Source organism: Artemia franciscana, chromosome 9 (assembly GCF_032884065.1).
Source record: "Artemia franciscana chromosome 9, ASM3288406v1, whole genome shotgun sequence".
Taxonomy (NCBI): Eukaryota; Metazoa; Arthropoda; class Branchiopoda; order Anostraca; family Artemiidae; genus Artemia; species Artemia franciscana.
This window is the reverse complement of record NC_088871.1, coordinates 7,507,970-7,535,613: the sequence shown is the minus strand read 5'-3', so window position 1 is coordinate 7,535,613 and position 27,644 is coordinate 7,507,970. Positions and strand designations below refer to the sequence as shown.

The 27,644-nt window shown below is 33.9% G+C and overlaps 1 protein-coding gene across 1 annotated transcript in view; it reads left to right on the top strand.

The window, feature by feature from the left end:
• The first annotated feature begins 683 nt into the window (after positions 1 to 683).
• LOC136030949 (tubulin alpha-8 chain-like) overlaps positions 684 to 27,644 on the top strand; it is a 225,726-nt gene continuing 198,765 nt past the window's right edge. The window contains exons 1-2 of the mRNA XM_065710076.1: positions 684 to 770; positions 20,721 to 20,955. Of these exons, the coding sequence (XP_065566148.1) occupies positions 20,763 to 20,955 (193 nt within the window). The 5' untranslated portion in view covers positions 684 to 770; positions 20,721 to 20,762. The remainder of the gene's footprint in view (positions 771 to 20,720; positions 20,956 to 27,644) is intronic.

Sequence of the window (27,644 nt, the reverse complement as noted above, 5' to 3'; positions counted from 1 at the left end):
TTACTGAAAACCTACCCATAATAATAGATACCTTCACTTTAAATCTAACCATCCTCCACATGTTAAAAGAGGTGTGGTAATATCTCTTGTGGATAGAGTACTTAATATCTGTTCATAGCCGTATACTAAAAAAGAATTAAATTTCATTACAGACATACTTTTTAGCAACGGATACCCAATTGCTCTCATAAATACTGTTAATGCTCAAAGATTATAGATGCATTCTTCTAAAGCCTTAAACCCCACACCAAAAAACTATTTGAATAATCCCACAAGCACGATTTACCTACCTTATATTCCGAAAATTACTTCAAAACTGAAAAAAGTTTGTTTAAAAAAACAGTTTACGTGAAAAAAAACTAATTAGTAATGACCTAGGAATCAAACAAACTGCCCGCAAGGCAATCGAAATCAAACGAAACTTAAATAATAATACATCCCTAAATAGAGACTTGGGTGAATACACACTCAACCCTATGTACACATAATTAATTACAGAAAATAATCTAATTCAAAACAAAACAAAAACAGGAACGAATAAAAACAAGAACAATCCCAAAAGAACTACAAGATTAGCTGCAAAGAAGGCAAATATCGCAATAAGAAATTATTCAAATTTTAAATAAATACAGTTAGTTCAATGAATGAATCTTTTTAGCTTGTAAAATGTTAGCTTTTATCACACAGTCTTGGCTGAACTTTTCGTTAAGAAGTAATGATGCCAAGGCTATTTTAAAAAAAGAATGGATTTTTAACGGAAAACTTTTATTGTAAGTGTTTTATTATTTATTATTTTCTTTGCTGAAGACGGCCCTTAGATATAGGGCCGAAATATTCAAATAGGTTTTGTTGGTTCACTGCCTTGGAAAAAAAGTCCTCATTATTCTCTCTTCTGTAGGGAAAGGCAGTTTGGTCTTCGTCATTATTTATATATATATATATATATATATATATATATATATATATATATATATATATATATATATATATATATATATATATATATATATATATTATATATATATATATATTGAATTAGCTTATTCAGTCTTGTCAATTACCTTATTCACAAAAAAGCGTATTCACAAATGCTTAATAAATACAAAGAGATGATTCAGTAGTGAGAGATCACAAAAGTTAACTCATGATTTAAGGAGTTGGGTTTTCTTTGATATAGGCCTACTGTGGAAAATGATTTTCAATTGGAAATTAAAAAGAATTTTTTTTTTACAAATGAAAGTAAACAGCGATATTAAAACTTACAAAGAACAAAAAAATACTCCGTAAACGAAGGGGGCTGCCTCTTACTGAACCAGCCGATTCTTACGCTAAAGTTTGACTTTTTGACTCAATTCTTGAAAAACGACCGTACGAGCACAAAGTCTCTTTTTATGAAATAAGAACTAATTTTAAGCTATTTTATTACTTTAGCGTAAAGAGTAGGGGATTGAAGCCCACCTCACATATGAAGTAATTTATATTAAGTTTTAATTCAACTTTTTAGTTTTACTTGACAAAATAAGTTTTTTTTTTTTTTATTTAACGTCTTGACGCGTTCAGTTTTCGAGATGTCAAAAGCAGACAAAATGAAGAACGAATCTTGTCTTCAACTTTATCGGTTGGAATTTTTTTTTCTTTTTGAGGCTTTTTTCATCTTGTTAGATTGTAACAATCTAACAAGATCTTCAGCCTTTAATTTGATCTTCCTCTTTATTAAGGGCGTATTATTTTGCCCGTTATTAAGAGAAGAAGAAAATCTAGCTGTTTACGCTAAGACTTAAAACCAGTACCAGAGGAGTTTTTGAGATTTTTCATAGATATGGAGATTTATAGCAAGGACCAGAACTATGAGCATAGGAGTTTTTGAGATTTTTCAAAGGCCAGATTTTTTTGATTCCAATAGTCGTTCATTCAATGGTTGTTCATTGAATCGATTTCACGAGTTCGATTTTCAGTCAGAGGTGTTTTTGAGATTTTTCATAGGCCAGAGTGTATTTTTCTTAATAACACTCTAATAACATGGGAAATATCGGCAAAATAATGTCAAGCTGTTTACGGTAAGAGGTAAAACCAGGACCAGAGGAGTTTTTGATATTTTTCATAGATATGGAGATTTTTAGCAAGGACCAGAATGGCTAGGGAATACATCGTTTTTCACACTAAGAACTTAAACTACGACCAGAGTAATTTTTGAGATTTTTCAAAGGCCAGAGTTTTTTGACCTTAATGACATTCTAATACCATGGGAAAGAACTAATATCGACTGCCTCACTGTTTACGCTAAGAGGTGAAAACCAAGACCTGAGAAGTTTTTGAGATTTTAAATTGGTCAGAGATGCAGAATGTTGCACTTCTTTAGTTTTTTTTTTGCTTCTTCAACGATAAGTTAAGGAGCTATATTAAGACAAAAAACGATACGAAGTTATTCCGTATATGAGGAGAAAGACCTCTACTTATTGCCTTGCTGTATACGCTAAGAAGTGACTGACATTTCTACCTATTATAGACTGGTGCTGCCTATATTATTGCTTATATGCCCTTTGGAAAACCTGCATGGATACAGTCTATTCCTTAGTCACGTTTTTGAAAGTCCACATGCTCATTGTCTTTTTTATTTAGTTCAACATTTGCCTGAATATTTCTTAAGAGCTTCACCTTAATTTACCTTGTGCAGTAGCAATAGTTCTAGCAGCATTAGTAGCAGTATGGGCATAGCACCTTTGTTTTTTTCAATATCCACTGCAACACACGTTGAAAGTTTCAGCTTAATAAATATCATCAACCATTCCTGAAAGGTGTAAAGAGGAAGGCTTTAAATAGATTAGGTTGGAGGAGAAGCGTGCGTAGCTGTGTTGGCCTCAGGCGGCTTGGTGCTGCAGTGAGTTATTAGTAGTAGTAGTAGTAGTAGTATACAAGGATAAGACCTTTGCTTACGCTCTTTTATCAACAGAATCGAAAGCTTGCTCATAATCGATAAAACTGAGGACCAAAGGTGTTTGACAACGAAGGGACTTCTCAATTATTGACATAAGAGTGAAAATTTGGTTGACACATCCTCTACCTTTTTCTAAAACCGCACTGTTCTTCCCTTAAAACTTTGTCTACAGCATTTCTCAGTCTAAAAAGAATCATATTACTGATTAATTTGCTACCTTCAGAGACCAGACTAATGCCTCGATAATTACGACACTCACTCTTGTCACCTTTCTTATACAGTGGTTTAATTAAGGTTTTCCTAAAATCAGTAGGTACTTCCCCTTTTTTCAAAAATCGTGTTCATAATCTTCAGTAGCTTATTCTTAACCTCAGAGCCACCGTATTTAAGAAACTCATTCATCACACTATCAGCACCTGGAGCCTTATTATTTTTCAATCCTTTTATTACTGTCGCTAATTCTTCCTCACTAAACAAATCTTCCTTCACATCAAGGGTACCACAAAATTTTTCATTTTCCTCTATATCTTTTTGTGCAACTGTATCTCGGTTTATCAAATTCTCAGAATGTTCCACCCATCTTTCTATAACTTTTTTCTTATCACTAATTATGGTCCCATTCCTATCTTTAACTGGGACTAGTCCGGATTGTCTACTCCCTTTCAATTTATCAACATGCCAGTATAATACTTTACTATTATGCCGTCTAGCCGCATCTTCCAGATCCTCAGCAATTTTATCCATGCCCTCCACTTCACATCTCCTTAGTTCATACTTCAATGCTTCCTCCACTTTTTTACATTCCTTTTGTTTTCATTCCACCTATCACTCAGATAATTCTTGTACAAACCCCTTCTACTCTCTAATAAACCTAAAGCTTTTTCACTAATATTCCTAGTTGCAGTCTTAGCACTCTTCTCTAAGACACCATCAGCAAATTCACATTTTTTTCTTGAAATTATTCTATCCATCTTCCACATTGTCAAATTTTAAATTTTCAAGTTTAGTGTTCAACTATTCCTGGAAGTTTTTTTTCTCAAGTTTTCATCCTGGAGTCTACCAACATCATAACTTTCCGGGAGGTAGTTACCCTTCTGAAATTTCAGCTTTAAATTAACCTTAGACACTCCTAGATGGTGATCTTTACTTTTAACATAAATAACAACACTCCTATACACCCTAGTATCTTGTATTGATCCTGCTAGTCTTCGGTTTACAATAACATAATCAATAAGGTTTGGTGTCTTACCATCACGTGAATACCGTGTCAACTTATGGGCCGTTTTGTGACCAAACACCGTATTGGTTATAACTAGGTTGTTATACTTACAAAATTGCAAAAGTCTATAGCCATTACTGTTTTCTTTTCCTACACCAAATTTACCTAGGCTAGGATACCATCTATCCCTATTTCTATCAACCTTTGCATTAAAATCTCCTAGCAAAAACACCATATTTCTACCTGGTACCCTGTCTATTTGCTCCTGTAACTGTAAGTAAAATTCATCTGAGTCACTAGTATCTGCATCAGTTGGTTCAACAGGGGCATATAGTACTATAACTGATACCCTGAACTTTTTAGTCTTAAAATAAGCAATTAGTATTCTATTATTAATACCTTCCCAGCCTAAACAAGACTTAGCAGCTTCCTCATCATGAGCCCTGCTCCCTGTCTATGTACCCCATCCTTCCTGCCTGAGTAAACAAATTCTATATCACCTAATTTCATGCTTCTTACGCCTGGGATATGAGTTTCTGAAACGCCTAATAAATCCAATTCAAACCATCTGAATTCGTCAGTCAAAATGCCGATGCGATATTCATTTTTTAACGTTGTAACATTCCAAGTTCCAATTTTCATGTTCTTTAAATCTTTGAAATTATTTTTGCCTCAGGAAAAGCAATGATCCCGGATACCAGTGCAGAATGGGGGCCAAAATATCTTCTCAAGTCTACACCGACGTGCTTAACCCGGCTTAGAACCGGACAGCAAGAAGTCCCTAGGACCTCCAGGAAGTTGGAGGCTTTGTGCAATCCTGGGCCCATCTTGGTCAAAACATGGTTTTCAGCACTTGGCGATGCTCTTCTATCAACAAGAATCAAAATCCTGCACAGACAGTCCCAAGCATATTACCTCCGACTCATTATATATCCATTCCTACAAATATTATGCTACTACGGGGAGGCTACCCATAGCTAGGAAGAGATTTTTCAGCCCAAAAACGCCCATCAAAACAATTCAAGCCCAGAAGAATATCCAATAATCAGAATCCCGCGCGAGTGCTGTGTTGTTTACTAGGCTATAATTTGGTCAAGGGGCGCCACCTCTCAAGTGGGAAAAGTTGACCGCAAGTTTCCCAGTCTTGCAGGTACCACGAAAGGGTCCAGGCAGCCCTTTACAGAGGCTGTTGTCCATAAATCTGGATTTTACGCCCAGCCGCAGTTGTCCTCCTATAGAGGATCCTCCCACGATGGTGTTCTGCATCACCATGCAATTTAACGCATTACTGGGAGAATGTTTGTAACTCAGGTGACGTGTAGACACGCCAGTGGGCCCTGTTGAGTATACATTTACGGGGCTTTCTTCCTCCTCCACCTCTATTTATAACCCCAGGAGAGGGTACCCAGTTTCTATTATGGGCCCCCAGGGACAAGGTCCTCCTTAGTACCAAGAGAGTACCGAGGTACCGAGGGAGGTACTCTACATATCTGTCGGGCATTCCCCTATCTGTTGTTTTCACCAAAACCTAGCATGATTATCTAATAATTAACTAACTAATGCAACTAATAATTAGTTACAGTAAATTGCAACTTTACTTTTAATTTAGACTATAAAGTAAAATATAAAGATAACACACACAAGCTCTGTTGTACTCTGCTGAAACCTAGCATGCAAACTAATTATTAACTAACTAACGCAACTAATAGATAGTTGTAATAAATTGCAACTTTCCTTTTAATTTATACCCTAAAATAAAAAAAAATAAACAAAAAAAAGCTCTATTGTCACCTACCCTAACCTAGCATGTTAAATAATAATTAACTAATAGATAGGCAATTTGGCCTGATTGAGACGCTCCAAAAGCCACGTATTATAAAAAAAAAAACCTTAGAGAATTTAAATTAAGAAGAATACTTATTAGAAACAATGCTAGTAATACAGAAGTAGACCTAAATAGTCAATTTGGCCTGTTTGAAACATCTCACAAGCCACACCTTATAAAAAACACCTTAGATAATTTAAATTAAGAAGAATACTTACTAGAAACAATGCTAGTAATGCAGAAGTAGACCTAAATACCCGATTTGGCCTGTTTAGAACACCCCACAAGCCACACCTCATTGAAAAAACCTTAGAGAATTTAAATTAAGAAGAATACTTATTAGAAACAATGCTAGTAATACAGAAGTGACCTAAATAGCCAATTTGGCCCATTATATATAGGACTTTTTTCCAAAACAGTGAACCAACAAAACCTATTTGAATATTTCGGCCCTATATCTAAGGGCGGTCTTCATCAAAAAAATAATAAATAATAAAAAAACTTACAATAAAAGTTTTCCGCTAAAAATCCATTCTTTTTTAAAATAGCCTTGGCATCATTACTTCTTAACGAAAAGTTCATCCAAGACTGTGTGATAAAAGCTAACATTTTACAAGCTAAAAAGGTTCATTCATTAAACTAACTGTATTCATTAAAAATTGGAATAGTTTTTTATTGCGATATTTGCCTTCTCTGCAGCCAATCTTGTAGTTCTTTTGGGATTGGGCTTGTTTTTCTTCGCTCCAATTGTTTTTTTATTTCGAATTAGATTATTTTCTGTAATCAATTCTGTGTACATAAGGTGGAGTGTGCATTCACCCAAGTCTCTATTTAGGGATGTATAATTATTTAAATTTCGTTTGATTTCGATTGCCTCACGGACAGTTTGTTTGATTCCTAGGTCATTGCTAATTAGAATTGTTTGGTCAAATAGAACATAATGGTTTGGATTTTCAAAAATGTGATTGATTAAAGCTGAATCGAAAGATATGGAGTCATTTCTAGATTTTAATGCTTTTTCAATACTTTCTTTGTGTTACTGTAATCTTGTTCCTAAGTTTTGGTGGGTTCGACCAATGTAATAATTTCCACAACTTCATGGTATTTGATACATCCTCTTAAATGAGTAACTGGGGTTTTATCCTTACCAGAATTGAGAAGATTCATTAAAGTTAAATTACTTGTGAATACAACACGTAAATTGTTTTTTAAACAAAACTTTTTCAGTTGTGAAGTAATTTTCGGAATATAAGGTAGATAAATCGTGCTTGTGGGATTATTTGAATCATTTTCTGGTGTGGCATTTAAGGCTTTGGAAGAATGCATCTTTAATCTTTGAGCAATAACAGTATTTATGAGAGAAATTGGGTACCCGTTGCCAAAAAGTATGCCTGCAATAAAATTTAATTCTCTTTTATTATACGGCTCTGAACAGATATTAAGTACTCTATCCACAAGAGATATTACCACACCTCTTTTAACCTGAGGAGGATTGTTAGATTTGAAGTGAAGGTATCTAATATCATGTGTAAGTTTTCTGTAAACCGCAAAATCAAGTTTATTCACACTGCGTATTATCAATACATCTAAAAAAGTTATTTTTCCATCTGTTTCGGTCTCAAGAGTAAACTGCAGGTTTGTATCGTAAGTATTTAAATGTTCTAGAAAACCTTTAAGTTCACTTTCGTCATAATTCCAAACTGAAATTACATCGTCCATGAAACGTCCCCAAAACACATGATTAAGGAAAAACGAATCCAGAGCCCAATTTTCAAGATTATCGACGAAAATATTTTCGAGTAGGCCTGATAGGGGTGCTCCCATAGGAAGGACCCTAACCTGTTTGGGTCCTTCCCATAGGAAGGACCCTGAATCTCGAAACTGGTAGTGCATGGCATTTTTTTACATAATTTAACCAAATGCATGAGACTACCTTATAGTCCGAAAATTACTTCAAAACTGAAATTTTTAGTTTAAGAAACAATTTACAGGTAGTACTCACAAGTAATTTAAGTATAATGAATCTTCTCAATTCTGGTAAGGATAAAACCCCAGTTACTCGTCTAAGATTGGTGCATCAAATACCATGTAGCTGTGGAAATTATTACATTTGTCGAACACATCAAAATTTAGGAACAAGATTACAGCAAAACAATAAAAGCATTGAAAAAGCATTAAAATCTAGAAATAGCTCCGTATCTTTCGATTCAGCTTTAAGCAATTATATTTTTGAAAATCTAGACCATTGTGTTCTATTTGACGAAACAATTCTAATTAGCAGTGACCTAGGAATCAAACAAACTGTCCGCGAGGCAATCGAAATCAAAAGAAACTTAAATAATAATACATCTCTAAATAGAGACTTGGGTGAATACAAACTCAACCCTACGTACACAAAATTAATTACAGAAAATAATCTAATTCAAAATAAAACAAAAATAGGAAAGAATAAAAACAAGCCCAATCCCAAAAGAACTACAAGATTAGCTGCAGAGAAGGCAAATATCAAACAGTTCGTGGTAACGAACTGTAGTATGGAGCGACCCGGCTCAATAGTAACCAAAACTCTAAAAAATGGAATTTTGATACCAATACCTACATCAAAAGAATCGCATTTTAATGCTGATTTTAAATATATAAGTTTCGTCAAGTTTAGTCTTACCCATCAAAAGTTACGAGCCTGAGAAAATTTGCGTTATTTTAGAAAATAGGGGGAAACGCCCCATAGAAGTCATAGGAGAAGGTAATTTTTAGATAGTAGTTTTTTGAAAATTTTTAAAAATTTTAAATAAATTTTAGATAATTTTAATAGTAGGAGAAGTCAATTTTTAGAAGGTAAATAAAAAACTATTACAGTTTTTAATAAATACAGTTAGTTCAATGAATGAATCTTTTTAGATTGTAAAATATTAGTTTTTATTACACAGTCTTGCCTGGACTTTTCGTTAAGAAGTATTGATGCCAAGGCTATTTTAAAAAAAAGAATGGATTTTTAGCGGAAAACTTTTATTGTAAAAAAAATATATAAAATTAATTATTTTATTGTAAAAGAAAACTTTTATTGTAAAATGTATATATATATATATATATATATATATATATATATATATATATATATATATATATATATATATATATATATATATTCAGAATTAGCTTATTCAATCTTATCAATTACCTTATTCACAAAAAAGCTTATTCACAAATGATCAATGAATACAAAGAGATGATTCAGTAGTGAGAGATCGCAAAAGTTAACTCATGATTTAAGGAGTTGGGTTTTCTTTGATATACTGTGAAAAATGAATTTAAATTGGAAATTAAAAACAAGTTTTTTACAAATGAAAGTAAACAGCGATATCAAAACTTACAACGAACAAAAAAATACTCCGTAAACGAAGGGGGCTGCCTCTTACTGAACCATCCGCTCTTTACGCTAAAGTCTGACTTTTTGTCTCAATTCTTGAAGAACGACTGCACGAGCACAAAGTCTCTTTTTATGAAATAAGAACTAATTTTAAGCTATTTTATTACTTTAGCGTAAAGAGTAGGAGATTCAAGCCTCACATACAAAATAATTTATATTTTAAGTTTTAATTCAACTTTTTAGTTTTACTTGACAAAATAAGTTTTTTTTTATTTAACGTCTTGACGCGTTCAGTTTTCGAGGTGTCAAAAGCAGACAAAATGAAGAATGAATCTTGTCTTCAACTTCATGGGTTGGAAAATTCTTTTCTTTTTTGGGGCTTTTTTCATTTTGTTAGATTGTAACAATCTAACAAGATCTTCAGCTTTTAAATTGATCCCCCTCTTTATTAAGGGCGTATTATCTTTGCCCGTTATTAAGAGAAGAGGAAAATATATTCATGTAATTACATGGTTACAAATACCATAAAAGCTTTTTTGCTTCATTTTTAGAGTAAAATGCATCACCTTCATTTGACTTTTCAACTTTTTGCTAGTTATTCCAATTTTCTATAAGTGACAGAAAAGCCATTATTGGGAAATCTTTCACGATAATTGGTATCACGTCAGATCGTACGATACAAGCTAATGTTTTATTACTATCCTGAGCTGTAAACATTTTGTTGTGATACCATCAAAAAAGCGTTTTCCTTAAACTTGGAATTCTATTAAAAATAATCATGGCCTTATCCCTTATTTCATGGATCCATGAAACTAAGTTGGTTAAATTATTAAATTCTGATGTTCTCTTTCATCATCCATGTTGACTTATAGCGTCTGTACAGTACTGATAGCTTGAAAAGCCTTTCTATTGCTGAAAAAAAAACAATCAATCGTCATTCAGCTTTTAATCTAACTTGAATGACATATATTGATCTTGTAATTCCATCGAGATTGAATTTTTTGCTGAAGTTTTGTGATGTGACGAGTAACGACTCTGTCAGCCACGTCAGACAAAACTTTTAGTGACCATGGTAGCAATGGGATGGTGCTGTTTTCCGCAAACTTCTCTCGTGGGGAATGTTATCCCTAATCAAACATCGAATAATAAGAAGTATATACTACCGATTTGCATAATATTTACTAGGATTATCGTTAATTTTCTTTAACATCGAGATACGACCCGTAGGCAATCCCCAGACCATTAACAAAGGTGACTGATTTGGAACGGAGTGCTTCTTTGTGATCTCTCATCAAACTTTAAAAGACTGCTGAAATAAAACAAAAAAATAAAAAAAATTAACATTGATTTTCAGTTTAACATGCATATATCGATTTTTTTCCTTTAAGTTTCGAATTTTTATTTATTAAAGTTAAAAAAGGGAAAACATTTAAAATGTATTTTGTTTTCAGTAAAGTACAAATTAAGTTCTGGTCTTGAGAAGGCATGAGGGTTTTCAGCCCTGCTCATGTTAATTTTTGCTCCTTTTGAGTTTGACTTGATTATTTATTGCAATTCCTGTTCGTTTTGGGTTTCATTTATTTTATTGATGGTGATTTGTAGTAGGCTACTGTTATGCTTGGAAGACTAACTTGAATTTATTTCTACTCATTTCCGACTTAATGGAGCTGTTTAATATTCTATGAAAAACTTCTTTTGTGCAATTTTTTTTAAATTAGTTTGCGTTCGTTTTTTATTGACAATGTCTTTTTCATGGAAAATTTTTTTTTATATGTTTTCAGTTTTTTCTATAAGAATCCATAGTTTGGCTCGCTATATATAAGTTGGAGAATGTTTAAAACAATTTTAATCTGGACGCACAAAGTATTGTTTAATTTGATTTTATACCGCCTCAGGTTGAGCTGAAAAATAAAAGTTACTATTATTCCCAAAGCATTCTATCTATGGTATTCGACAACTTGGATAAACTTAAATTCTTATGATTTATTTGAAGTGTGAGAAAAGAAGTAGTAATTGTAGTAGCCCCGAAAGTCCCAACTTAATGCCACAAGTCCTTTAAGAGATATAGCTCTGGTGTTTTATTGGCAACCATACATGCAGTGCCTTTTGATTTAGCTATTAAGCAATGTTTAGTTTCAAAGCATAATGGGTCAATTTCATACTTGGAAGGGACTAATATACCCAATATCCCTAGAGACATAGTTACTAGACCGTTCTATTATGCTGAATAAAATGGCTGTTTTAAAATTTCGATTGGATGAGTTAGGAGAATGAACTGGCTCCCCTCTATTCTGGTTTTCTTTTCAAAGGTGCAATAGAACTTTTAAGTTTGAATCAAATTAGCTCCTTTAAAATTTCAATGACATTTTTAGCTATTATAAAGCGGTGCTGCTTATGGTGTTGCTTATATACCCTTTTGAAAACCTGCATGTATATAGTTTTTTGTTTAATTGAAACTGCCCTTAAACGTCCCTTGAAAGTTTCACCTTAATATCCTTAGCAGCATGAAATACAGTAACTATAGAGGTAGTATTAATGGTATGCACAGAGTACCTTCTGATTGTTTCAAAATTCACCGCAGCTTACCCTTAAAGGTTCAACTTAATAATATAAGCCATTCTTAAACTAATACTTTGTCGCCTTTTTGAAAATCGGCATACTCATAGTTTGCTTTGATTCAGTTAAACAGCTGTCTGATACTCTTTAAAAATTTCACCTTAATACTCTTAGCTAGCGTAGAAGCAATAGTAGCAGAATGCGCATTGCACTTTTGGTTTCTTCAAAATCATCTTCAACACAAGCTGAAAGTTTCAACTTAATACCATCAACCGTTCCTTAGGTATTTTTGGTAAGTCCTTTTCACGGCCTTTGTGGGCATAGTGTGTTTCGGTTTGGCTCCATAGAGTTCCAAAACTCTTGGTTAGCTCAACACCCCCCGAAACAAGCCCTGTTGATGTCAACTTCACACACCAAACTGTGCCTAAGATATTGCCGTTGCGCTCTTTTGACAGCCTTCATACATATGACATGTTTTGGTTTAGTTCACCTTTTCCCCCAAAATTCTTTGAAAATTTTACGTTCATACCATTAGCCATAGTTTTAATAATAGTCACAGCAGTAGCATTGGTATTACTAGTAGTAATATTAATAGTAATACCAGTAGTCCTTACAGCAGCAGCAATATTAGTGTATTACCTTTTGGTTAGTTGAACATCCCTCTCCTCAAGTCCTGGACTTAACAGAATTAACCATTGATATGAAATTGCTGATATGTCCTTTTGACAATCTGTATGTTCATATACTTCTTGGAATTTTCAGCTCAGTTCTCTTACCCTTAAAAGTAGCTGCAATAAAAATAGTAGTTGAAGTAGTAGCGTGCATATAATGCATTTGGTCAGAGGATATTCCCCTTTAAGCATTCTCTGAAAGTTCTTCAGAGAATGAAGACTTCATTCTTGAAGCATGACTCTGAACTTTCAGAGAATGTTCTCTCACCCAAACCCATTCTTGAGGCATGCTCTTTTGACAATGTACATACACATAGCGTCTTTTGATTTAGTTCAAAATTCACATCCATATTGTAAGTGGAGTTCTGTGAAAGTAATAGTGGTAGCAGTAATATTGGTAGTAATTTTAGTAGTATTAGTAGTGTGCAAATATTGCCTTTTTGATCATCTCTCTTACCATTTCATGAGTTCCAAGATAATATACACAATCATTCCGACTTACGCCCTTTTGACAATCTTTATACACAGAAAGGGTTTTGATTTACTTCAACACTCTACTCAACATTCTCTGAAAGGCTCACCTGAATGCCTTTCGCCTTTTTGGCAAGTAAAATTCAAAATACACACTTATCTCAATACCTATCTTAGGATAAAATTTTAGTCCTGTGGTGGCGCAGTGGGTTTGACTTTAGCTTGGTAATACGAGACCCAGAGATCGAATCATGCTGCAGCAATGCACTGCGGGGCCAACGCAGGGACCTTAGTAGTCAAGAAGCGTCGTTAATCTGATACAATACAATACTATCTTAGCATATAATATATGCGAAAAACAAACGAAATGCCCTGAAGACTCTGAAGTGGTTGGCATCCCCAAAGACATAATTACTGAATCTTTCAACACTGCTGAACCAAATAGCTGTATTAAAATTTAGATCGAATTTGTTTTTTGGGAAGGAAAGGCTTGATGGGAGGAAAATGGTTTCACTCCATTCACTTTCAACTCTAAAAAGGGCTTTAGAACTTCCAACTTCCTATCAAATAAGCTCCATCTGCTCGAAAGCTTATGTGACCACCCGTTCCATAAAGACTGAAAATGCCCCGGGGTACACCTTACAACCCTTGCCCCTAAGCTCTGGGGGTTCTGTCCACTCTGAAAACATTGTTACAGGCTCTATGGACTAATGTGAACAAAACGGACATCTTACAATTTCTATCTGATGCGTTTGGGGAAAAGAGGACTATCTGATGCGTTTGGGGAAAAGAGGACGTCAGGGGGGGGGGCTAGTCATCCTTCATCCTTTTTGACTCATTAAAAAGAACTAAAACTATACATTGCCAATCAAATTAGCTTCCTCTAAAGTTTACATGACCACTCCTTCTATAAGAAACTCTATATGTCCCGGGGCATAACTCACAATCCTGGCCCCCAGACCCTAGGTGGTTGTATCAAACCCAAAGGACCTGTTATTTGATCTTTGGACTATTTTTTGAACAAATGACTATTTCAAAGTTTCTAACACATACATTTTGGGAAAATACGACTGGTGGGGGGCTGGAGGATAGCTACCCTCTGATCACTTTGACTATTAAAATGGGCGCTTTAACTTTCAATTACCAGCCCAATGAGCCCCCTCCGAAATTTATATGACTCTTTCTGTAAAATCTTGTATGCCCCAGGGTATACTCAGCCGAAAAATCCCTTTTCTAAGTTTCTACGACGACCCCCTTCTATACGAAGTGCCCTAGTTTGAAAAAAAAATACATTGTGCCCATGTCACTCTTTACTTATGCAGGGATATGGAGCTATCTGTGATACTACTATTGCTAAGAACTCACTGCACCAAGAAGCCAGCTACAGCTGTCAGAGTAGCTCTACATGTTCCTAGTCTATCCCAATCTATTCAAATTTTTGGCTGGTTTTATGATACTTTGAATAAAAATCCACGAAGCTTTTGTAAAACACCAAAATCTATGAAATATAATGAAATCATTTTTTCCCAGAAAATTTGAAGCATAAACTTCATATAAAGCTTCATATAAGTTCATATACAGCTTGAAGTGATAAGTTTTTGTATGAATAGAAATTAAAAGTGTGATGTTTGAAGTTTATAAAAAGTTTTAAGTGTTAAGTAAAGGTGCTTACGTCTTAAAGACTATATGAACTACTTTAAAGAAAATATTTTTTAATAGTAAAGGAAAATTAGACAAAGATGAGAGATGAAATTTGTGAGAGGGGATAATATTCTGCTGCCGGAATAACTCAAGATATACCACGTCAAACAAAAGAAAATTTTACAATAGGGTGAAAAACTGTAAACTCCATAATTTTTTACACTATTTTTGATGGCCAAATGTCTAAAAATGGAATTTTCTACTTCATCTACCATATAAACAAAATAGCCTCTATTTGACCCACAACCTATTCATTGTTAAGTAGCGAAATAAAGTACATCATGTGCTACAAAGTGATGCAAACAGCATTTCTATAATATCCTAGGAACGACTTAATCTCTATCCCTTAAGCACAAGGGAAAAAATTTGGCCAATCAGTAGAGCATACTGAGTTTTAAAAGATGAATCATGTCCTATTTTTTTTTGTTAGCAAAGGAAAATTGATAAGAAACTTCTTTTGAGTTACCGCCATCTTAATGTCCCTTAATGTCCCTAATGTCCCTAAGGCAGTTTTGCATCACCGACGGGATTCCCTTTTAACAGCTCATAGAGTTTTTGGTACTTATGTATTATAGCAACGGCACCCAAGAAATGAGCTAGGTTAATCCTAATAAAATATACCTAAGTATGATGCAAATATAATTCTTTATTAACAAGACTGTTGAAACTGAAACAGAAAAACATGACCTAGTTGAGCACTTCCTAAAAAGATCCTTCTAGAAAGAGTATAAAGTCATGATGTGTCCCTTGAAGCACCGTTATATTTTGGGCAACATCCCCTTATCCTGGAAAAGTCTAATTGTCTCTTCTTCAGTCCTTGGCAAATCCCGAATCTTAATTTAAACATCCATGGTGAGACACTATATTGGTATCACTAGTCAAAGCAAACTAACCGGTGTCCTTAAAATTTGCATTAATAATGCTAATGCTTGGTTAATGCTAATGAAAAAAAAAACAAAACAAAATATGATGAAAATAGAATATCTTATTAGCAAAATTGTGAAAACTACAACTTGGAAGTATGTTCCCAATACGCTGTGTTACACTTCCAAAAATGTTGCTTCTCGTAAGAGTACAAAGTCATGGTGTGTCCATTGAAGCACTATTTTGTTTTGGGGAACACCCCCTTATCCTGGAAAAGTCTAATTGTCTCTTCTTCAGTTCTTATCAAATCCCAAATCTTCATTAGAACATTTATGGCTGCAGAATTGTACTATCAGATACTTTCAATTGTCAGTATACATTGCAAACTAAATGATTTCAGTGGCTATTTTACAAGTGACGCTGTCCAAATATTGATGTGGTCGCTATAATACGTAAATACCGAGTTTCGTCTAAAGGGCAATCTATCCCACAATTTGTTACGTATTTAAATTCTTTCATGGAATTCTTAACATTATCACTTCTCAAGACGGGAAAAAATAACGAGAAGCCCGCTGAAAATATATAAAAGAGAAATCAAATCCAGAAAGATAAAAGCCTATGTTGCAACTTTTAAATGGAACTTAATATAAAAGAGGACCTAGTAAATTAGGATTTTACTCTTGTAATACATTGCAACCGAAGAAATGACTGTGGAATTGTATACAGACCAAAAACTCATACAAAATATTATTTAACTAATTTTCATGTCTTGATGGTAATAAAAAAGACACATTAAAATGAACCCCATTTAATCTTAGTCAGAAAATAAGGTAGTTGTAAATTAGCCAGAACACACTCAAGTTCTTGATCTGAATGTAAGATCCAAGGAAACTGGTTACAAAGCCACAAAAGCAAGTGACAGGTGACAGAATGCATTGGATTTATATAACTTAGGCTATATATTTGCACATTAGGGGGGGGGGGGTAAAGTATAGTAAGTATGCATGCAAAAAGTTTTGGCTACAATTGTTCTGCATATTATGAAGCAAAAATTGTTTTCTAACTTCATGTTGTCCAAATACTTTACCCCCACCCCCTAATGTGCAAACATACAACCCAAATTACGTAAGTTCAATGCATTCTGTAACCCGTCACTTCTCTTTGTGACTATAAAACCGGTTTTCTTAGATCTTTCACAAGACCAAAAACTTGAGTGTGTTCTGTCTAACTAACAAGTACTGAAGATAAAAAATTAAATGCAACAAGTCAAAGATGATTGTTTCTAAGAAATAAAATAAAAAACAAATAATAATTACTTATTTCAAATTGCTCTACAGTCTTTAAAAAAACATATTCCATTTTTTTCGTGGACTATGTGTGTATTTTTTTTTTTTGTGTTTTTTCTTATACTTATTCTTGATCCACCATATTTACTTTATGTATCGTGTGGGTGAAAAATAAAATAAACTAATTAATTGCCCCAATATTTCCTGTCTGCCGAAAACTCTGTAAACAAGCTAAAAAAGCTTTAAACGCACATCCAAGATCCCCTCTTTTTCGTTCGCGTGCTATGCCAATAACTAGTCTTTTATTAAGTCTTATTGCCAAAAAAGACCTGAAGATAAAACGTTAAAAATTAGACACAAACTATGGTATTTGATATATTTTTCTTTGGTGTTACTCTTAATTGTGGCTTTGAGATATTAGGAGAACGTGAGGTAAATATATTTGGAGTTTGCCAGGGGACCTATCTAATGAGGCAGTATAATTCATTTAAAACAAATTGTTTGAGTCTTTCTAGCAAGAGAAAAGAAAGTTCCAATCCGTAGGCAACGCTAAAGCGTTGTTAATAGTAAAGGGTGATAAGGCTTCATTGTATTATATATTTTCCCCCCAGAGGCACTTCATATGGAAGGGGTGGTCGCTGAAACTTTGTACGGGCTCAATTGATAGGACATTGGTAGCTCTAGCGCCCTTATTAAGAGTTAGAAGTGACTGAAGGGCAACCAGCCAACATTCCCATGCTCTTTTTACGAATTATTTTACACTTACATTCTTTTAGATTTACTGCATTAAAGAAAATATTGTGAAATAAAATTTTAAATTGCCGAGTTTCTGAGAATTAGTATCATTATATTATACATATTCAGTTTATGTTCACTAGTTCTTTTCAGTTATCTTGAGTGATTTACAGTTTATTTGTCTTCTTTTTTGAAAAATAAAAGCACACAGTTAAAGATACATATAGTGTTTAATAAAAAAATGACACAATAGGATAAAAAACAATTGCCGTTATGGGAGAGGAAAGAGAAAATTAGCTAGTTTCTTGTTTGTAGTATCTTTTGTTCGTTTTAAGTTTGACTTGAATATTGAATTTAATTTTTACTCGTCTTAAGATTCATTTATTCATCTACATTTGTACATATTACCTTTATGTTTTCTATGATCGTTTATTTTAATTGCTGTTCGTTTTGAGTTTAATTAATTCTTTAACAGTAATTTTTAGTCATTTTTAATTTGAATTATCATAGATATTTATTTCTGCCGGTACTATGTTCACTATGGATCTTCACTTTTCTTTGAAAAACTTTTTTTCAAAAGTTTTTTCAAATTAATTTTCAAAAGTAGACTTCTAACCATGCATATTTATTGATTTTTCTTGACATCCAGAGATATCTAAATAACAAATAGACACAATTAACTAAAACATTTGAAAGTCATATGAAATTCATAGTAGTAACAGAAAAATCACACACAAGCTGGTAATTAAATTGGATATATATCTTAATCATCACCATCATCAGGATTTTATTTATAAAACATCATAAAAACTGGGCAGAAAGCCCAGAAAAAGACAGAGTGGTTACCAGCCAGAGCGGCTACCTGCTTCCTAACAGAACAGAACAAAATCAAGAACAGAAAAAAAACAAAAAGAGACAACAGAAATAAAAATACAATTTGACAACTACAAACAAGGGACAAACAGAAATGACCAAAGATGGGAAAACTTCTTGCATTCGGTAGTGAAATCACAAATACCCTTTTCAATATCTCCAGCTGGGTTTACCAAATGATAATTTCTTTGCGGAAAAGAGTTACCTGTTCAAGTTGGAAGTTCTATTAAATACCTTGCAAATTTAAAGTAAAGAAGGTGAAATTTGTTTCTTTTGCCACAATTAAGAAAAGACCAAACAGGAGCAAGGGCAAGTAAGTGAGGAACTGTTGGGCTATTATATAAGTGAGAGCAGTGAACTCCACTTTGATATGAAATGTGTGAAGCTAAGGAGGCATACGCAGCCGGGATCCTACTGACATTATTTTTAATTGCTAGGTTTAAAGTTTCTTTCGGGTTTGCTCCAATAGGCATGACCAGGTAAGTGAGGCTGCTTGCAAAAGAAACCTCAGAGCCAGAAATACCTACTGAATCTCTATTCCCTTTATAGTTGAATGGTAGAACAACTGTTTTATCAGTATTAAAGCTGATGCCAATGCGTTCATACTCTTCTTGGAGAAACTCAAAGGTTGAAGAGCATCTTTGAGAAGTGCAGGAAAGGTTTAGCAGGTCATCTGCCAACGTAACTAACGAAAAATCAATTCCTTTGAAGTACAGTTCAGCTTATCCTGAGCACCAGTAACACAATTATTAAATGAAACTGGACAAGTCAGAGCGTGTTGGCGTACACCTTTCAAAATCGGAAATAGTTGAGTACCATCTTCAATTCCAGCCTTCAGATTTCTGTACATGTATCTTAAACATGTACAAATGTTTAAGATAATGTTTAAATGGGGCGATAAGAACTGCACAGAGAAGTGTCTTTTTGCCCTTTTTAAGGACGGGAGTTGTCCGAGACAAAATTGCAAAAGGACTACACACAAACAAGGACCATCTGAAACAATAGTGCTAAATGCTGCTCGATTAAAGAACCTACAAGTTGCAGGTGCCTTGATGAAATAGAACCAACACCAGAGGAAGATATTTTCTTTAATTTCGATATCAAAGAGTGAACAGCACTTGGCAACACAACCAGTAAGGATTTCGTCTTATTTGAAAGAACAAGGTCAAGCTAAAGTAAAACAGTTGAAAATAGGGATGAAACCTTTTTATTGACAGTGAATAGATATAAAGTTATTTTTTATAAATTTTTTTGTATATATTTTTTGCTGATGATGAACACTGTATATGTGTTCGAAATATCCAGTTAAATAATTTTATATCTATTCACTGTCAATAAAATGGTTTCATTCCTATTTTGAACTGTTTTACTTTCGTCATGGAAAGGCAGTGTGGTCTTCGAAGTTATCAAGGTCAAGCTTTTTTTTTAAATTCTTCTTTTTATTGAGAGACATTCATATAATGGTAATGGTCACATTCCAAACCACCCTCTTTGAATCTTTTCCCATTGTCGTATAGGCGTAGAGACGAAAATTCAGCAAGTTAAGTTTTTGCCCCTAGTACCTTAAGAACGACAGCTTAAGCAGAAAGCAATTGAAATCGGATAAAAGCATTTTACAAACCCTCAAGAGAGGAAGAGTTTTTAGATATGCTTTTGCTTTAAAAAACAAAATTTCAGTTTAAACGTTTTAAGAGGTAACTGTTAAATAATTGACTTGCAATTATCCATAAATACGTCTGTCGTACGCATAAATTCTTTCACAATAGCGTTATAAAACTTTAGCGTGAAGAGCAGATAGACTCCTGCATTTGTGTAGTAGCAATTTTCTGTCTGTGTAAGTTTTAATGTCACTGTTTTTCTTGATTTGAAATTTTTTTCTTCACAAACTTGTGTCTCAAGAAAGCCATAAAATTGTGGCGGTTCTAAGCCTGAGCAGAGGTGGGTGGACAGTTCTCTACAATCTTTCTGACATATCATGTTAAATTTCTTTTCTTTTAAATTTTTTCCACTCCTAAGAAAGTACCTTGCCACCCCCCCACTCATATTATGAGGTATAAAAACGCCACTGTCCAGATTACTGATAACCAATTATAAACTTGGGCACATAATGAAATAAAGAAGGTAAAAATAGAAATAAGTGCTTTTTTGAGGAAAGAAGAGTAAAAAAAGAGTCAAACTTTAGGTTGATTGGTCTTTCAATTTTCAATTTTCTTTAAGCGCGAATGTATTGCCGTGCATATAGGCCAAGCAGGCGTGCAAATGGGTAAGGCCTGCTGGGAATTGTATTGCCTTGAACATGGCATTGGTCCAGACGGTACGTTACAGCGTGAACTGAAAGAAAATGAAGACGTTGCGAGACTGGATGATGCTTATACCAGCTTTTTTATGGAAACTGTTGCTGGACGATACGTACCACGGGCAATTATGGTGGACTTGGAAGATTCAGTGATAAGTGAGTTTTTTTTTTTAATTATTAATAATGAATTATCATACCAATTTCAATAGCGTCAGTATATTGATTTAAGATATCAGCTAGAATCTTTACTAAATTGATTCATTTTTATCATGCTTGGGAAGTAGCATAGTGGTTCTCTAGAACCACTATGAAGTGACCCGTGCTAATAGTAACTAAAACTGTAAAAATACCTTTAGTTACATTATATACGATAGGTATCCTAATTCTAAAATACAAAATGCCTTGATTTTTATAATGGCTCTTCAAATGCTGTTTAAAGATGGAAATTTGCATAATTTACAATATAAAAGATGAACTCAATCAAAATGGGGTGAAGTCCTGGTGAAATTAGGGAAGTTCCAGAACAAAATGCTGAAAAATACTTTCATGTTTTGGATTGTTTTGGATTTTACTGGGTCGAGGATTGCTGAGTGATTAATCATTCGAAAATCAAACAATTCGTGGTAACGAACTGTAAGGAGCGACACGGCTCACTAGTGACCGAAACTCTAAAAAACGGAACTTTGATACTAACGAATATACTAAGAGATTTAGCTTATTATGCTGATTCCAAATATATTAAGATCCATTAAGTTTAATACAACCCATCAAAAGCTACGAGCCTGAGAAAATTTTTTTGATTCTCGAAAGGGGGGGGGGAGAACTAATCTTAAATCTCAAGGAATTTTAATGAATATCACACCGTTAAAGTCAACACATCCTAAGACTCTATTGTAAATGTTTTAAGATGTCATCTGTAAAAATATAGAATTTTGTATTTTTTTGCAAGAAGAAAGATCACGGATAGGTGTTTATTTGTTTGTTTTTTTGTTTGGTTTCCCCAAGGGTGATCAGACATAAACATGAGTCTTAAATATCTAGAAAGGACTCATTCTAGTGCAAGTTTGAAAGTTCTAGTACCTTTTTTAAGTGACCAAAAGGATTGAAGGGGAGCTTTCACCCTCACAGTCCCCTTTTCCCCCCAAAGTTGACCAAGCAAAATTTTAAAATAGCTATTGTGTTCAGTATAGTTGAAAGCCCAGTAACTATGCCTCCAGAGATAACATGACCCCCTATAGCCCCTGAGGAAAGGCTTGCAAATCATGAGCTTGCCCATTGTTATCGTATAGCATTTGTTATTGGGAAGTAAACCGGCGCTTTTTTCTGGGGGGGAGATTTCCATGGTGACAATTTTATTAGGGAGAATTTTCAGTGGGAAGGGAATTTTTGCGGGGGTGAACTTTCCAGGGAGAATTTTATTCTCGGGGAATTTGCCAGGAGTCCTATACGAAATTATTTATATTTGCCTTACTTTCTCATTTCTGACTCAATTTAGCATGTGAGATGTTGAGGGGAATCATTTGGAGGAAATTTTGTCCGAGTTGTTATTGTCTAAAGAATCATTCAGTAGGAGAGGGGAGGGGAGATTTTCAACGAGAGAAATTCTCCATAGAGGGGTTTTCCACGGGATAAATTTTACAAAGGGAACTTTCAGTGGGAGCAACTTTGTACTGCTAAAAACGATCAGAAATTAAATAAAAAAACATGTTTTTTCAACTTAAAGTAAGGAAAATTATTGAAAACTCATTTATGTATATGAAAAAGGTTGCCCCTCCTTATGACCTCACTCTTTACGGTAGAATTTGATTTTGTGTCCGAATTCTTTAAGAACAACTCCTGAAACAAAAGGGTCGTTTAATTAGTCTAATGAAGTGTTTTTAAAATCCTATATAAAAAAAACTTTAGAGTAAAGATCTTGAAGAGGATTATCTTTTTCAGTATAAGTAGTAATTTCTGTTTGTTTTGAGTTTTGATATTGCTCCTTACTTTCAGTTGAAAAAACTTGTTTCTTTTATTTAATCATTTAAAGATCTGGTGCCCTTTCTAAGCAGCAAAACAGATCATGCCATAGGGAAGAGCAGAATTGTAGCATTTGGGTCAACAAAAAAATATTTTTGCCCAGAACGGGGCCAAAATGTAATCGATCAAAAATTAGGAGAACCACACGCATATCCTACCAGTTTATCCTACGCATATCCTAAGGCCAAACTAGCGTGTCGTTTACCATTTGCAGAAGTAGTACAAGATTTGACAAGATGTAGAAAAAATAACTGTTTTAGTTTTTTATAAGAAATTATTTTAATTTAATAAAATTGCGATTCAAATAAATTAAAAAATTAATAAAAATTCTAATTTGTCTTTAATTAGTAAGAAAAAATATATTGAGCGTTACTGTTCTACGCATATCCTTTTAAATTAGAACGCCAATAACATGAAAACTCCAAAAGTCCGTTTTATCAACATTTGATATTTTTGGATGTTAACATTCTTAAATCCTTCAACTGAAGCAGTTAAGGTTTTGTTTGCTTTATCTCGAGGCTTGAAATATCTTCAGTTTTGTTTTACGTGAAAAATTCTTACACAGAAGTAAAAAGGAAGGAGGCATCTTTATTTACTAAAGTTTCAAGATTTTACGATACTCTTAGTAATTTCGATTTTTTCCATAAGATTTGCCTCATATTTTTTGAAAGTTGTGTACCCCTTTGCAGAAGCGAAATCATGCTTGCATCTCTGTTGTGAAATATCACTGATATTCATTATAACCCTAATGGTTTTAATTTAGTCACCGTCCATCAATGTTGTGCCCACCAAAATATACACACTTTTCTTTACTTAAACCAAAATCTCTTTTATTTAATGCAACTAAAATTTCAGGTTTTTCACATTCAATCACCAACAATCCTATTCTTACGTACCGCGCGGAACTATATCTCTTTAGCTCGTTTTTTTCAAAAGGTCTTTGTTTTATGAGTGCTATTATGTCTTTGAAAACAATAGTCTATCTCCTTTTGTTCTCTGGTACTTTCATCTTCTGATCAGCTAAAAAGAAAACTGTTCACTCGGCGTTTTTATTTTCGAAAGTTGATGACGTTATAGAAGTTGATGATGGTGTTCTGAAAATTGATGACATCTATGTTTTACAAGTGCGATTACGTCTTTTGAAACAGCCTTTCCTTGGTACTTCAATTTTTGGATCAGCAAAAACAAAGCTGTCCACGTGCTATTTTAACTTAGAAAGTTGAAGAACTATTGGATCCTATAATAGAGAGTCCTTTTTGGGAATTAGTAGACTCTATATCGTCATTAGTTTAATAGATTATGTGTTAGGTTATTTAATTGGGTTCTGATGATGGCGCTAAGTTAAAATAGATCCTGTTTTTCATTCTTACTTGTTTTTCATTGTTTGCGGTGTATTTGATGGTAAGACCAATTTGGTTCCAGTGGTAACACATGTAGGGGACTTGATTATTTTAAGATCCTTACAGACTAACAAATTCAGCGTTTAATCGAGCGAGGAAACATAGCTAAAGTGTCGCTCTCGCAACACTTTGCTCGGTGAAACTGAACAAACGTTGTCGCAACACCTCACTTTGCCCATGCAACGTACATCTAATTTTTCTTTGCTAACTTAAAAGATTTACGTGGGATTATAAATTTTTTAAATTTTAAAACCCCAATAAAAACTATATAAAAGCACCCCTTTTTTAGATTCGTTGCCAAGTTACTATTCTTAAAGAAATTCGAGAAAAATATGAGTATAAGAGAAGCACACAAAAGGGCCAAACGCTATTATAAAACCCTTTAAAGGCAGTGAACATCAAGAAATTGATATCAAACAGACGATGTTTTTAGCTAGAATTGATGATGGAATTTTTGAAAAATTATAGCATACTGAGATACCGTAGCTAAGTGGAAAGCTAGTTTCTAGTGTAGCTACCACACTTCAGTTGCGATTAGATTCTCCTTTCACAAGGATTTCAGGCCAAACCATCCTGTTTTAACGACGGCAACTATGGTAATGCTAATGGTAACTGTTGTAATGATTTTGGTTTACTGCTTAACTCTATGTTCTCAACGTAAGAAAATTTGCTATCATTGGTTGATGACTAGTTTCATTGAAGTTTCATTGAAATTTCATTGATTAATGACTACAGATAGGAAATTACTGCAGTAACAAGCTGCCTGAAGCCAAAACAGGTGCACGCGCTTCTCCTGCAGCCCACCACATTAAATTGTAATTTCTTTAAATTATTCTTTATGACCTCTCCCTACCCCATTCGGAGACGAATTGCTTCTCGTTTGGTTCCAAATTAATGGCAAAAAGAAAAGATCTTTAATAATCAGTCTGGTGATGAATGGCAATAAGCTGTAATTTTTCATCGATAAAACGTGTCTAAGCTATTTCAACCTTCCTTTGATTAATACTCTCAAAAGTGAAATAGGAGCACGTTTCTGTACACCTTGTTATTTGACATACCTTCAGTAAAAAAAAGGTAGCTCCAACTTATTAGTAGACACTGCCACTGGAAAATATTTAACACTTACCCCAATGTCTTTCAACGTCTACGCGTTTCACAAACACATTTGATCATCGTCATTAGTATTGTATGCCATATAGAACATAACATACAGTATAATTGGAACCCAGAGAAAAAAAAAATGTAGCTCCAACTTATTTGCAGACACTGCCACTGGAAAAAGTTTATCACTTACCCCAGTGTCTTTCAACGTCTAGACGTTTTACAAACGCATTTCATCACCATCATTAGTATAGTATGCCATATATAACATAACACACAGTATCATCTATACCCAGAGAAAAAATGTAGCTCTAACTTATACTTAAGCACTGCCACTGCAAAATATTTAACACTTACCCCAATGTCTTTCAACGTCTACACGTTTCACAAACACATTTGATCATCGTCATTAGTATTGTATGCCATATAGAACATAACATACAGTATAATTGGAACCCAGAGAAAAAAAATGTAGCTCCAACTTATTTGCAGACACTGCCACTGGAAAAAGTTTATCACTTACCCCAGTGTCTTTCAACGTCTAGACGTTTTACAAACGCATTTCATCACCGTCATTAGTATAGTATGCCATATATAACATAACACACAGTATCATCTGTACCCAGAGAAAAAATGTAGCTCTAACTTATACTTAAACACTGCCACTGGAAAATATTTAACACTTACCCCAATGTCTTTCAACGTCTACACGTTTCACAAACACATTTGATCATCGTCATTAGTATTGTATGCCATATAGAACATAACATACAGTATAATTGGAACCCAGAGAAAAAAAATGTAGCTCCAACTTATTTGCAGACACTGCCACTGGAAAAAGTTTATCACTTACCCCAGTGTCTTTCAACGTCTAGACGTTTTAAAAACGCATTTCATCACCGTCATTAGTATAGTATGCCATATATAACATAACACACAGTATCATCTGTACCCAGAGAAAAAATGTAGCTCCAACTTTTGCTTAAACACTGCCACAGGAAAACATTTAACACTCACCCCAATTTCTTTCAAATTCTATAAGTACAAAGAATAAGTTTGTCTAAATTAGTTTACGGAGAATAATTCTCAAGTTTCATGAGTAACTAATTTTACATGCAAAATGAAACAAACTTCGCGACAATTTTAAACCGCGGGGATTCCTTGCAAAAGGGCGAATCCATTTAATCTCTTACATATCTATCTATTGTATTTTTGCATGTAAAAATTACAATTTATCACCCCTTCCTCTTCGAACTGAACCTTTATACCTTCAGATTTTAAGAAAATTAAGAGTACTTGGTGAACAGGCACGATTGTTTTTTTCCTCTAGAGGTACTAAGGGCATCTAAAAAAAAGTTTTCAGTCATTTCGCATCGCTTGGACCTCCCAGATATCCTCCCATTTGGGTTATGGTTGGGTTAGGTGTCTAATATAATGAGTTTCACGCAGCCCGCTTTCCATAATTCTTTGTCGTAGTTTCCATAATTTTGTTTCTCAAGTATTATATTATCACCATGTTTTGGTATATTCCATTAGCATTAACATAACATCACTTTTTGGGACTGTTTCGTTTAATACACAAATACCAACAAAAAAATTTTGCAACTAATATGTTGAAACAAGAAAATAAATACCCAGAGAAGAACATCAAATTTAGTTCAATTTCTTTTTTTGGACAAAAACAATCGCTACTATCAACTTAATATTACGAAGCACTCAAAAGCATTAGAAAAGCAATAAGATGACTGAAATCTGATCTTAAAGAGGTCATAAAAGAAGCACTTAAATGTGAGAAGTTACGACAAGTGCAAGAACACAATCAGTTTAAATCTTATACGAATATTATAAAAAGTAAAGCTGAAAAGGAACTGGAATTCCCAGACAGAATACGGAGGAAACTTTTTAGCAACTGGAACATGTAACATATTCTGGATTTCGTAATTGTATTTCCAATTGCTTTTCAGCTGTTCCTCTTATAATATTCGTAAGAAATTCAAACTGATTGTTTCCTTACACTTGGTCACTTGAAAAGGGCACTAGAACTTTTAATTTTCTTTCGAACGCACCCTCTACCAATCTTCTAGGACCATTATGTCAATATAATCAGTCTTGGGAAAAAGGAAAAAAAAAAAATAAACACGCATCCTTGATCTGTCTTCTGGCAAAAATAGCAAAATTCCACATTTTGTATATAGAAGCTTGAAACTTCTACAGTAGGATTTTCTGGTACGCTGTATATGATGGCATAACTTTAATTATGATTCCTTGAATTTTAGGGGATGTCTCCACTTCCGTATTTAAAAAATCAGGCAAATTTTCTCAGGC